This window comes from Penaeus japonicus, unplaced genomic scaffold (assembly GCF_977035675.1).
Source record: "Penaeus japonicus unplaced genomic scaffold, GWHDUDI00000001_assembly GWHDUDI00000002, whole genome shotgun sequence".
Classification (NCBI taxonomy): Eukaryota; Metazoa; Arthropoda; class Malacostraca; order Decapoda; family Penaeidae; genus Penaeus; species Penaeus japonicus.
In genome coordinates this window covers 22,659,130-22,671,629 of record NW_028234404.1, presented here as the reverse complement: position 1 = coordinate 22,671,629, position 12,500 = coordinate 22,659,130, and the positions used below count along the sequence as shown (strand labels likewise).

General features: G+C 32.4%; 2 protein-coding genes across 4 annotated transcripts in view; one reads left to right on the top strand and one right to left on the bottom strand.

Moving 5' to 3' along the window:
- TrpRS (Tryptophanyl-tRNA synthetase) overlaps positions 1-9,092 on the top strand; it is a 10,793-nt gene extending 1,701 nt beyond the window's left edge. For 2 of the 3 annotated variants that reach the window (XM_043024628.2, XM_043024629.2), the window contains exons 2-9: positions 3,913-4,063; positions 4,277-4,397; positions 4,856-4,963; positions 5,370-5,573; positions 6,117-6,309; positions 6,483-6,656; positions 7,461-7,655; positions 7,868-9,092. In XM_043024628.2, coding sequence (XP_042880562.1) covers positions 3,922-4,063; positions 4,277-4,397; positions 4,856-4,963; positions 5,370-5,573; positions 6,117-6,309; positions 6,483-6,656; positions 7,461-7,655; positions 7,868-7,966 — 1,236 coding nt within the window. In that variant the 5' untranslated portion in view covers positions 3,913-3,921 and the 3' untranslated portion in view covers positions 7,967-9,092. Of the gene's footprint in view, positions 1-2,152; positions 2,399-3,912; positions 4,064-4,276; positions 4,398-4,855; positions 4,964-5,369; positions 5,574-6,116; positions 6,310-6,482; positions 6,657-7,460; positions 7,656-7,867 lie in introns of all 3 variants that reach the window. The other variant, XM_043024630.2, reaches the window with a different exon arrangement.
- A 1,892-nt stretch (positions 9,093-10,984) lies between these two features.
- LOC122258609 (uncharacterized) overlaps positions 10,985-12,500 on the bottom strand; it is a 5,798-nt gene continuing 4,282 nt past the window's right edge. Inside the window, exon 2 of the mRNA XM_086548642.1 lies at positions 10,985-12,500. This exon is cut by the window's right edge and continues 1,721 nt beyond it. The gene's annotated coding sequence lies outside the window, so the exon portion shown is untranslated.

Genomic DNA, 12,500 nt, shown 5'->3' with positions numbered 1-12,500 from the left:
CAGTGATCGTAATGATCTGTGACCCTTTGCCATGACATCAAGCAATTTTTGGGGGGAATTTTGTATGTGCTTTTTTCATGGCATTTTTGTCTACAAAACTCTAAACCAGAAACCAACCTAACCTTATCTAGTTTTGAAATTAGCTAAATTGTTCTATAATACTTATTGCTAATTACTCTGATTTTTTAGTTTTTAAATATGGTTTCTATATCAAGACCTTAGAGTGGTTACTTTTTTAGTGATACACCTTTTGAAGACATTGTCTATGTATATTCCGCATAACCAATGCACAATATCTGTAAATATAACCTTGTTTCTACTGAATATTTACCAATTTTACCCTGCAATTTGCCTGGGATATTTCATACTCATACCGATTTCCATAAGTTTGATGATGTAAAACAATTTTAGAATATTAACGTATTTTATGAAATTACCATATGTTCTTTACTCAGACTGACAAAGTATCAGGAGTTTTTAGGTGTGCAAAATTGCTTTATGAAGAATCCTTCAGGGATTGTTATTATTTTTTAAAACTGTGATGGAGTATTGCAAACCACCTTGAAAATCATATAAAGGTGTTATATATGTGACTAATGTAACATAGAATTGTCAAAGGTGTGGTTTTCTTATTTACTATTAATCATGCAAATATTGATCTTGTTTGACTCCTTGGCAAGCAGTGCTATGGTATAAAAGTCAACAACCATTCTCCACTTCTTTTATGGAAGGATAGACCTTAGACCGGTTCTTTATTTGATGATAAACCTCCTTTGATGCATTGACATAGTACATCCCAAGAAACGCACATAGATCTTCATGAGACGATAACATGTATCTCATACTGGAATCAATACAGTAAACACAAACAATATGATATGATATGAAAATCGGCTTTGAATTACCTTTTGACGTAAATGGTATCTAGCACACATATTGAGAATTCTGTTTAAATATATTTTGATTGATATATCATGGAGATAAAACAAAACCAACTTGTGCCAATACTATATTCTGCAAAAAGAGTCATCATCTCTCCATCCATTGCTAACATTCTACATGTGTATCCTGTTTCATTTTATGCATAGGAGTGCAGTTATATCTTATCAGTTGCACAATCTTGCATGTGCAGAATTCTGTGAGGAATAATGAGGGAGATGCATGCATTTGGAATTAAAAGTCATAGATCTGTGATGCATTAATCATTTTGGCAAAGGATAGCAAAAAGTACAAATTAATGAATTGATCATACTTATGATCTGAATTAGTGCAAGTGTTGGAATAGTGTGTACAATATATAGCATTTATATATATAGAATGATGATATTAGCAGTAAATACATACAGGTCATGAATAATAGGTCCTAATTCCCCCTTGGAAGCATTCTTGGTAGTGTGTAATAGTCTGAACAAAGCAGGAAGCCTGCCACAGAAACCCTACAATATGTGCTGACTGTCAGTGAAGGGGGTAATGAGTACCTCTCTGGTCTGTTGTATTATTTCTTCTACTTTTTTATACTGTAGGTGATATTTCTAGCTGATGGTTGCTTGTTTAGTTAAAGTTTTATACAGAATTGATTAATTTTGCTGTATTGATGAAGGAAGGTATCAGTTATTTTTTTAGATTTTATGTGATGAAATAAAAGTAGATATACTATATTGTAGTGTTGAATTAGATAGTAATATGTTTGATTTAGGTAATATATAATCAGCTCTTTGGTTCCTTACTCAGCTGTAAAGTTTTGTGAAACAAATAGGATGTTGTGTACAGGATTTGTAGCTACTTTTAGTATTCAACTGCTAGTTCATTAATTTTATGACGGAAGATAGATATGAAATGTTTTCATGGAAAAATATCCCTTTTTCATGCATTAGGATTAAATGAAAGTCTGCATTAAAAATAGTTTTATCAGTGGACTGATAATAAGATGTGTATGGAACTAGATAAGGTATTATGTTTATGAGTGTATTTGTGTAAATGTTCAAAAAGAAAATGAACCTATGAAGGGGTTTCAACTTCAATGAAATACTCCTTTTAACCTCAGGTGTAATTGATATATACGTCTGCTAATCCTTTACACAGATTTATACTGTGTGAATGATAAGGTTACATGCAGTTGGTCAGCTAACAGCTTTCTCCTCTTGTGTAACAGAGGATGCCCATCTCTCGTGAAGAGGAAAAGGCATTAGATGAGCACTTTCTGGCCAACAGCTACATAGAGGGGTTTACTGCAAGCCAGTCAGACACAGCATTGTATGAGTACTTCAAAGGCACACCAAGCCAGGATTTTCCGAGCCTCCAGCGCTGGTTCAGGCACATAGCAAGTTTTGATAAGGATAGAACTAACTTCCCAGGGACCAAGAGAAATCCTTTGGAAATATCTGTTAATGGGAGGAAGGTTGGTCAGACTAAAGCTTGAACTATTGTTGTTGTTTCATTTTATTTTTCTTTGTTTTTTGTTTAACCCATTCATAACAGGGCATATATTTGCCTAATTTTGATCCTGCCGGCAATATAGCATGCATGCGCAGCTTCCCACTGTGAGATTTCTCAAGGTGTCAGGCTGTGCTGAACCTCTTTGAGCAATTTTCATTCACACTGTTCTAAGGGGTGACAAAAACAGAGTTTATTTTTGTTATTATTATTCATATCTTTTATTATTATTATTATTTTTTTTTTAAATAAAGAAAAGTATGAATATTCAGATGCAACTACAATCTGTATATAACAATGTATAATGTCTATATGTGACAGAAGACCTTGACATCATGGGACATCATCTGTCATGTTGGAAATCTTCCGATGACATGACATAATGTCAACCATTGTGAATGGGTTAAGTGTTAGTTCAGTGCTTAATTTTGAGTTTTTGAAATATTCTAAAGGGATGTCTGTTTTGCTTGGGTAAATTTTGACCTTATGATTAGGTGGGAGGTGCTAAATATTGAAAGTACACTAATTCAAGATATTGGGAGGGTTACTTTGATAAGGCAAAACCCCCTCAAACTGTTGGAGATTGGAGTGTGCAGCAAATTCAGGGGAGATAGTTCAAGCCTAGAAGTTTTAAAATCTGAAGAAAAAAAAGATAAATCTGATATTGATAACTGTCAGGGAGATACTTCTAAGCTGAAACTTATCAAAAATGGTCATATCTTAATTTGAAGGGAGATGGTCCTGTGACTTTCATTTATAATATGTTACTTTGTTTATTTCTTGATAACAATAACTCAGAATAAGCAGCTGATATTGCAATTGTATGTCTGGCTTAGATTTCTGCATGTATTAATCTTATAGTATGATTTAGTCTGATGCATGATCTTTCATTTTGGCTTTTAATCTAATAAAAGCCATGTAGTGTTAATATTGGAAAAGCATTTGTGTAGCAGTGCCGGCATTTACATATGCACTAGAGGGGTATTCAACCTTGAAATGTGGTCAGATATTTTGTGTGAAAAGAATTGACTGCAAAATATAGCTGTATAGTGCTGTATTATTTTTTGATATGCACATATTTAATAGATCAGGCTAACTATTGAAATTAGTAAATATAAGTGTGATGTCCACAAGAGGCAGAACATAGATGTGATTGTGTGAGTGTATACAATCAGTTCAACTTCCAACTTCACCATACAGTGTCACCATTGCATGAACTGCCCCTTTGGACTCTTCCTCCACCTTCATACTCTCCTTCCATGTATAAAATGTTGTAATATATATATATATATATATATATATATATATATATATATATATATATATATATATATATATATATATATATACATGTATATATATATTGTATATTTATATGGTATATATTGTATATATTACATATATATATATTATATAACATATTCTTCATTTCAACTTTACAGCTCATATCCTTATATCACAACTCTTAATATTTTGCAGATAACAATTATGGCAGATTCAAAGGCTGTAGAGCAAAGTGCCGCATTGGAGCAAAATGCAACTGCAGAAGCAACAATTGATGAAGACATTGTTGATCCCTGGAATGTGCAGGCCTCAAGTGGCAAGGGTATTGACTATGATAAGCTAATAGGTGAGTTATTTTTAAATGGTTTGATTCGATTGAAATTAATGAAGTGAGGGTGGATGTAATGTTTTTAGATGTTAGTAGGTAGTTATGCATTATTTTTTTCAGTGATTTATTTTTTTTTGCATTCATTCACTATGTTAAATCTCATGAGTTTGATTTCCTACCAATACTTTTAATCCTGATGGTCTAACATGTATTTGCTAATCTTCAACCCAGACAGGTTTGGGTCATCGCGCATTGATCCCACTTTGCTGGAGAGGTTTGAGAAGGTGACGGGCCACAAACCTCACCACTTCCTAAGACGAGGGATCTTCTTCTCTCATAGGGACATGCACAGGTTAGAAGCTGTAACTATCCCATGGCGCTTGTTAGGTGTATTGTCTCGGGCACTACTGAGTGGTATGCATCTGCCCTTGTGATTTCTTGCTTTATTTTGTTATTATTTTTTTAATTAATTCATTTTTTGAGAAATTTGGGTTTGGTTTGTTTTTTGTTTCTATATTTATTTTCCCAAAGATGATGATGGATACCTTGGTAAAAAGCTCCATTTATAGGCCTCTATTCTGTAGCTGCTTATATTGAAAATTAGCTTTAATAGCATGTTTGTATTAAGAATTATTTTTATTTCTTATCTTTTGAAATGGATTTATTTTTGTTATTGTTAGCATTATAGTGATAATAACATGTATTTTGTATATATGTCAATATTTTTTCATTCATTATTCACATTCAAATATTTAATTTCTTCCAAAAGTATATAGGAGAAGATCATCCAGTTGTTTTTTTTCACCCCAGGATTCTGAACTTGGTGGAAGCTGGCAAGAAGTTCTTCCTGTACACTGGCCGTGGGCCATCCTCGGAAGCCATGCACATGGGCCATCTCATTCCCTTTATTATGACCAAGTAAGTCCTTAGTCAGTTCCAGATGGGTTTAGGCTGTGTGGGTTTTTTATTTTTTCTTTGTTGAATTTTGTTTCTTCTTTTTCATTTATTTCTATGTGTTTTGGTTGATTTAATTCTTGTTTATTAATTTTTTTCATTCTTGGGGAGAGGATATTTGTGAATAGCCAGTGTGCTACTATTGATACTACTGTATAGATTATACTCTTGTTTTCTTTTCAACATATCTCCTCCATTTTTTCTCATCTACACCTTTCATCTTCATTCCTCCCACACTTTCTTCACTCAGCTCTCCATCGTCCCTCCCTCTCCCTCTTCCAATATCACCTTAACAACCAAAACAATGAAGGTACCTTTACATAAGCCAATTGATCTACATTGACTGATTCTGACCTCTCACCCATACCAGGTGGCTGCAAGATGTGTTTGATGTGCCTCTGGTAATTCAGCTGACTGACGACGAGAAGTATCTGTGGAAGGACTTGAAGCTGGAGCAGTGCAACAAGCTTGCCTACGAGAACGCCAAGGACATCGTGGCCATGGGCTTTGACATAAACAAGACCTTCATCTTCTCCGATATCGACTTTATTGAAGGGAGTGGGGAGTTTTACAGGTAAGGGGATGTTGCATTGTGATGTAGCTTCTTTGTCGTTGCTGTTAGTGATATCATATTACTACTTTTAATTTTCATTATATTTTTCTTCCCTTTCTTTTCATTGTCCTTTTTTTTTCTTAGCTCTTCTCTCTTCCTCTTTTTCCATATTCTTTTGTACTGCTCTTTCCTTCTCTTAGAATTTAAATTGTTTTCCTGATACCGATATCTAGTTATATATGTATATATAGTATGTGGAAGTTAATCATGTGTGAGTGTTTATGACTTTGTTCATATATATTATATATATTCATATATATATATATATATATATATATATACATATATATATATACATATATATATATGTGTGTGTTTTTGTGTATGTGTGTTTTTGTGTATGTGTGTTTTTGTGTATGTGTGTTTTTGCGTATGTGTGTTTTTGTGTATGTGTGTTTTTGTGTGTGTGTGCGTGCGTGCGTGCATGCGTGTGTGTGTGTATGTGTGTGTTTTTGTGCATGTTTTTTATTTTTATTTTGCATTCAAATTTCATACTCTTTACAGAAATGTCTTGAAAGTACAAAAACATGTGACCTTCAACCAAGTCAAGGGTATCTTTGGCTTTGATGAGTCCTCCAACATTGGCAAGATCATGTTCCCTGCGATCCAGGCTGCCCCAAGCTTCTCCTCTAGTTTTCCGTTCATATTCAAGGGGAAGAAGGATGTGCCCTGTCTCATTCCATGTGCTATTGATCAGGTAAGACTCGTTTTTCTTTAGATTTGGCTTAAATGTATACAGGTAGTGATGGATATACATACACACACGCTAATGTTCCTGCTCGTGAACACACTCACACTCAACTTTCACATTTTCTTTTTTTTTTTTTTTTTTTTTTTTGTCTTTCTTATAAAATTTTTGTCCTCCCTCAGGATCCTTACTTCAGGATGACACGAGACGTGGCCCCAAGAATAGGGTTACAGAAGCCGGCCCTCCTCCACTCAACCTTTTTCCCAGCCCTGCAGGGAGCGAGCACCAAGATGAGTGCCTCTGATGAGAACTCCTCGATATTCCTCACTGACACGGCCAACCAGATCAAGAAGAAGGTAGCTTTCATTTTATTTATTTATCATTTTTATTTATTTGCTCATTCATTTACAGAACACTTGGATATTTTTAGTTATAATAAGAGAAAAATGCTTAATCAGGACATTTTGAGTCCAACTAGATGCCAATTATGGCTTATTATTTCCTAGTTGTGGATCTGTCACATTCCTTTTACACAGACAGACAAACAGGTTGCATATTTGAGGGAACAACTGCCAAAAGAAGCAAATGAATAAAAAGAAATGTCTAAGGAAGGAAACAGATATACAAACAAATAAAAAAAATGTATAAAGCTGGTAAATACTTCTGCCACTTGCACACATGGATGAGTGACAAAGATGGAATTCTGGTTACAGTTATGACCAATACAGATTGCCCAATGTATAGTAATGGCAATCTATGATTGACAGACATGTTTTATTGATACATAGTCTTGGGTCTGTTTTCATCAGCACATTAGAAAAAAAATGTTCACATAATAAGACTTTTAACCCTCTATAAATTTGATTTCTGTCAGACATATGATGCCAGCTGAGAGAGAAGTGTTTTAAGAATACAATGGTACCAATAACTAGATATATATAAAATATGAAATATAAATATAGATATAAATATAAATGATAATATAAATATAGATAATAATATAAATATAATATAATGATACATGTAGATATATATTTGTGTAAATGAATATGAAAGATTATATAAAGAATTACTATTTTCCAAATTAAATTTAGATACTTTTTCTAAAAAATGCATTAGAGGAAATTGCAGGGCCCATAAAGTTTTTATTATGAACACAGATCAACAAATATGCATTCTCCGGTGGAAGAGATACCATTGAGGAGCATCGCGAAAAAGGAGGGGACTGTGAGGTGGACGTGTCCTACATGTACCTAACCTTCTTCTTGGAGGATGATGAGCGGTTAGCAGAGATCCGTCAGCAGTACTCCTCTGGCAACATGCTCACAGGAGAACTAAAGGCTGAACTCATTAAGGTCTGTATCAATGTGTTTGTTGTTTATTCAGGTCTTTGTTAGGGCAAGCTCTTCGTACTCATGTGTAATTAGAGTTTTTTTTTAATAAATGTTATAGGTTTGCTTGATCTTATTGATAAAGTGGACTTGGGAAGAAAGTGGAATGAAGCTTATGCGTGATGTATCTTTTTGTTTGTCTACTCCCATTAACATATGTGTCTTTGCACCAACAGATTCTCCAGGCATTGGTTGCAGAACATCAAGCGCGAAGAAAAGAAGCGACTGAAGATGTTGTAAAAGAATTCATGAAGCCACGGCCTTTAAATTTCTGATGGCTTAGAACATGTGCTAGTTTGGCAATTATTGGCAATTTTATATTGTTATGTCCATTTAGTAATAATGTTAACTTCAGATGGCATGGCAAAGATAAAAGTATTTGGAAATTTTGTTTTGTATTCTTGATTATCCTTCATCTCTCAGAAAATTTAGTCAGTTGTTTGCAGACAGCTGTTTTGTAATACTGCTTATACAAAACATTTTATAATCTTTTGTAATGAAATTTATAGTTCGAAATGTCATTTGTAACATTAAAAATATTTTAAGTATCTTATATTTCTGTTTTTTATGGGATTATATTTATTTTTATCAGCCCCTGCCTCCCCCCCCCCCCAAAAAAAAAAAGTAAAAATTAACAAGGGACAATTATATGGTATGCAAATCTCTGATAACTGCAAGACATGTTATTAAATTACCAGTTTTCTGATTGTTTCTATTGATTTTAAATATTATCCCAGTGCAGTTTTTGAAAGCAGATAATTGGATACTAATAAGCAATCTAAACATAAAAAGACCAACTATTAAGCATCATTTTCCTTATACATTGGAATTACTTTAATTTTATTCTTTAAAATCAGTCATTTTATTTGTGTGTTACCAACACCATGCAAAGAAATAAGGGTCATTTGCAAATTCTCAGTAATGCAAGCGCAGCACACATTATATATTTTATTCATTCAAGTCTGATAGCTGGATGGACACAACACTTGGCTAGTGTTGGTGGACAAATGGATGAAGGGTGTGTGTGGAGTAGGGGGTCACTTTAGTCAGCAAACAAAAATGACAGGACTGCACTGAGTCACTTTAGTTAGCAGACAAAAAAGACAGGACAACTGAAATATTGGCCAGGGAGCTGCAACCCAGCATGACTTAGGCTGCCTTATTTTCCTAGCCTATTTTTGATTACCATCTGTAGATTTACTTACAATTAGAACAGATCAAGGAGCTGCATTAATTACGATATATCAAAAGTATTTCATAATGTTTTTCGAGTCTTAAACAGGGACAGAAAATTATTAATAATTGGGAGAAAGTGGGTAATACTAGATGAAGATGAGAATCTTCATTTTTGTTTTATTTAACACTACATTTCCCAAATATATGATTTCATGAATTTGTAAAGTGCTTTTTTTTCTCCTTCAGTAGGTAAAGAAAAAAAGTCTCTTGTCTTTTTTAGCAAATTTTTAACAGCATAGAAGCTGCCAAGCTGGTCACCTATGCTCATTGCTAGAGATGCAGATTGTTGTCATTCTTTGTATGATCTTTGATATTACCTAAATCCCTTATGAACTAAGATTATTCTAATTTGATATCCCAGTCTTTAGTTTATAATCTTTAATTTATTAGAGAAATCCAACATTAAAAACAAATGACAGTAATTCAGTATTAGTTGCCTGTTTCTGCCTCCTCTCCAATTGTGTGTTGTGTAAGGGCATCTCACAATATGAAAAGATGAATGTTTGACTTTATAGTTATTTATGACTTTGTAGTATAAACATCAAACTTTTATTGAGTCTTTCATTTGTTATCCTTTCAAAGAATTGCAATTGTTTTATTAATCATTTGACTATTCATTTATTTTTTACAGATATTCTTATCAGAAATACCAAAGTTGTTACATATATGGATTAAATGCTAATATTTATTAAAAAAGGCTACATATCTTAATCTCAAATAAATTAAAATAATAAATCCCAAATAAGTCAAGAGGAAAAAAAACTGCTTGCAGAGACCAACTATCACTTGAATGTGTTAAGGAGAAAACTACCTAAGTGCACAAGTCTTATAGAAGGTAAAAAGTGCTAAAAGATCTGAAAATAAGATATGATTATGCGTTCAATTGTGAAAAATGTTCATTTTTAGGAATTATGAACAAAAATTCCTTAGAAAATATGAGGAAAGTTTGTAAGAGAAAACTGACTGATTTATTATTATTTTTGAAAGAATTGCTTTACTATTTACCCTATGCTATAATAACATAATTTTTCCAGTATTTTTTACACTTTCTTTTGGTGACCATCATGCCAACTTCAATGTTAAACAAAATATTCATTATGACAAATATAAAAAAAAATGTATGAATGAGACTGAACAACTGAATAAACAAGATGAAACTGATGCATTTGATATCCAAATTTCCATCAGAATTACATGGAATTACTTAGAATCCATGAAGATATAATCCAATATGTGTCAGCCACATCTCATGCAATGTTCAGGTCAGTCTCGTTCATAAGTTTTTCTAGATTTCTATGTTCTTGCTTGGTACTGACTTGAAACATGAAGATCACGTGATGTGTTGTCCAGGTAGATTAGTTTTGCACTAATTTTTTTTTCAAATTACAAGCTAATTATTCCTTCAGTTGTGTAACTAGCACATCATACCAAAAGCTAATTAGTACCACTTTGGTAATACATCATACCATAAATCTAGAAAACAATGGAAAACTCAAGATCTTACGATGCCCAGCCCAACACAGAAGGGTTAATAGATTACCCTCAACAATAAGAGGGATAACCATTTCCTTACATTCCAATTGCTTCTTGGAACTTTTAAGTCTGTAGGGATTGGATCCTTTAATATTCGTATACAATGTGCTCATTCACAAAATATCAGTTAAATAACTAACAATCATGCAATCAATCAATCAATCTCTCTCTCTCTCAATAACTAACAATCATGCAATCAATCAATCTCTCTCTCTCTCTCTCTCTCTCTCTCTCTCTTTCTCTCTCTCTCTCTCTCTCTCTCTCTCTCTATATATATATATATATATATATATACATATATATGACACAGTTCTATTTAAAGAACTGTATTTCAAAAAATGAATAACAAATTTTCAAGATTTACAGATTATTAATATAGAGAGAATATCTCATTGTTCTTGAAATGACCAGCACAGAAAAATATAATTTACAAGAAAACACATTCAGTTTCTCTTCCTCCAATAAAACTTACTAAATCTGTTTTTGTATTAACTTGTGTGACTATCTTGATGTATAATAGAAAAGTCTGTATGCTGCAGGAAACATTGACTTACTATCTTGATAATTTTATAAAAGGAAATGACATACTATCTTGATAATTTTATAAAAAGGAAAATCCAAGTTACTCCATAAATAAAACTAGTGCATAAAATGCTTCCTTGAGGAAATTTTATTAAATTTTTTGTTAAACTACTAAGGAAACATGGGAAATACTTCAGTATTGACCTTATCAATTTGTTGTTTGTGACTGTCTTTGGAATAAAGAGCATATTAATTTATTTGCCTGATATGATTCCTTACATGTAATAGTGCATAATAATCATGCATCAAATTGACAAAGCCCTATATGGTTTTTGCTTTATTCTGAAATATTTTATTTTACAAAAAGATGGCTCCATAAGCACCACGTCACCAAGGAGTCAATTACTTGTCCTACCTAACATCACCTTAAATTTATTAATATTATGTATTTTTATGAACATAATGATTATCATCACTATATCTATAATAATAAAAATGTTAAGAACAGTTATAATAGGAATAGAGGTAATATTTTCTCCTAGAAATTCCAGAAATAGTGAAAGCAGGTAAGGTAGGCCTAGTTATTGATTCCTTGGTGACTAAGTGTTTTGGGGACCATCTATTCATGGAAATAAAAGAAAAAGGTAAAATAAAATCCTATTGGACAGTGTACACTTCGGGTGTCAGTGGGTTAAGAAATGTGTATTGTTAAAAACTGGGATCTTCTCGACTTTTAATAACTAATAATAGGATTCTGTTTATCCAATTCTTTTGCAGTACCCTTCATATAATTCCAAAACAAGATAACATTTCTTAACTACTTTGAGCATATGTATAAGTTGAATAAATATACAACTGCACCCATTTTAGTTACATCTGTTATACTACAATTCTTGCTCACAGGAAAAAAAATCATTACATGTTAAGGTGTAAAATTTTTGTTTTATAAACCTTTTATGTAAGACTCCTTGAAAAGCTGAATTTCAACATTTCCTTCTATATTTATGTTATTTATTGGGAAATGCACATTTTAGAAAATTGCCCTCAATACCTGAAAGAATGGAATGAGGGAAAAACTAAGCTCAAGAAATTACAATTTTATTGCCACAGAAAATAGAAAGACTAGTATATACATTTAATGGAACAGAGTCAGAATCATATTATCTTTGCATAGGCTGTCTGGTATGTTCATTCTGAAAACTTGTATACATAATTTCAAATTATCATTTTGATTTTTTTCACAAGCTTGCATGCAAAAATATATGTATATCTCTAAATGTTATTCAAAAAGATTTTGAAAGTTGTTTTGATTAAAATGTGTGGAATGGATTTTATTACTTATTTACATATGCATACATATATGATTATGGTCAAGGAATATCATCCATTACAAAGTAGATTATTGCACTTTTTGCAGAGATACATAAAATGTAACATTAATACATAAATTACATGTATATAAACATTTAAATATATGTGTATATGCAATTTTGTGTTTGCCTGTGTTTTTATTTGTTT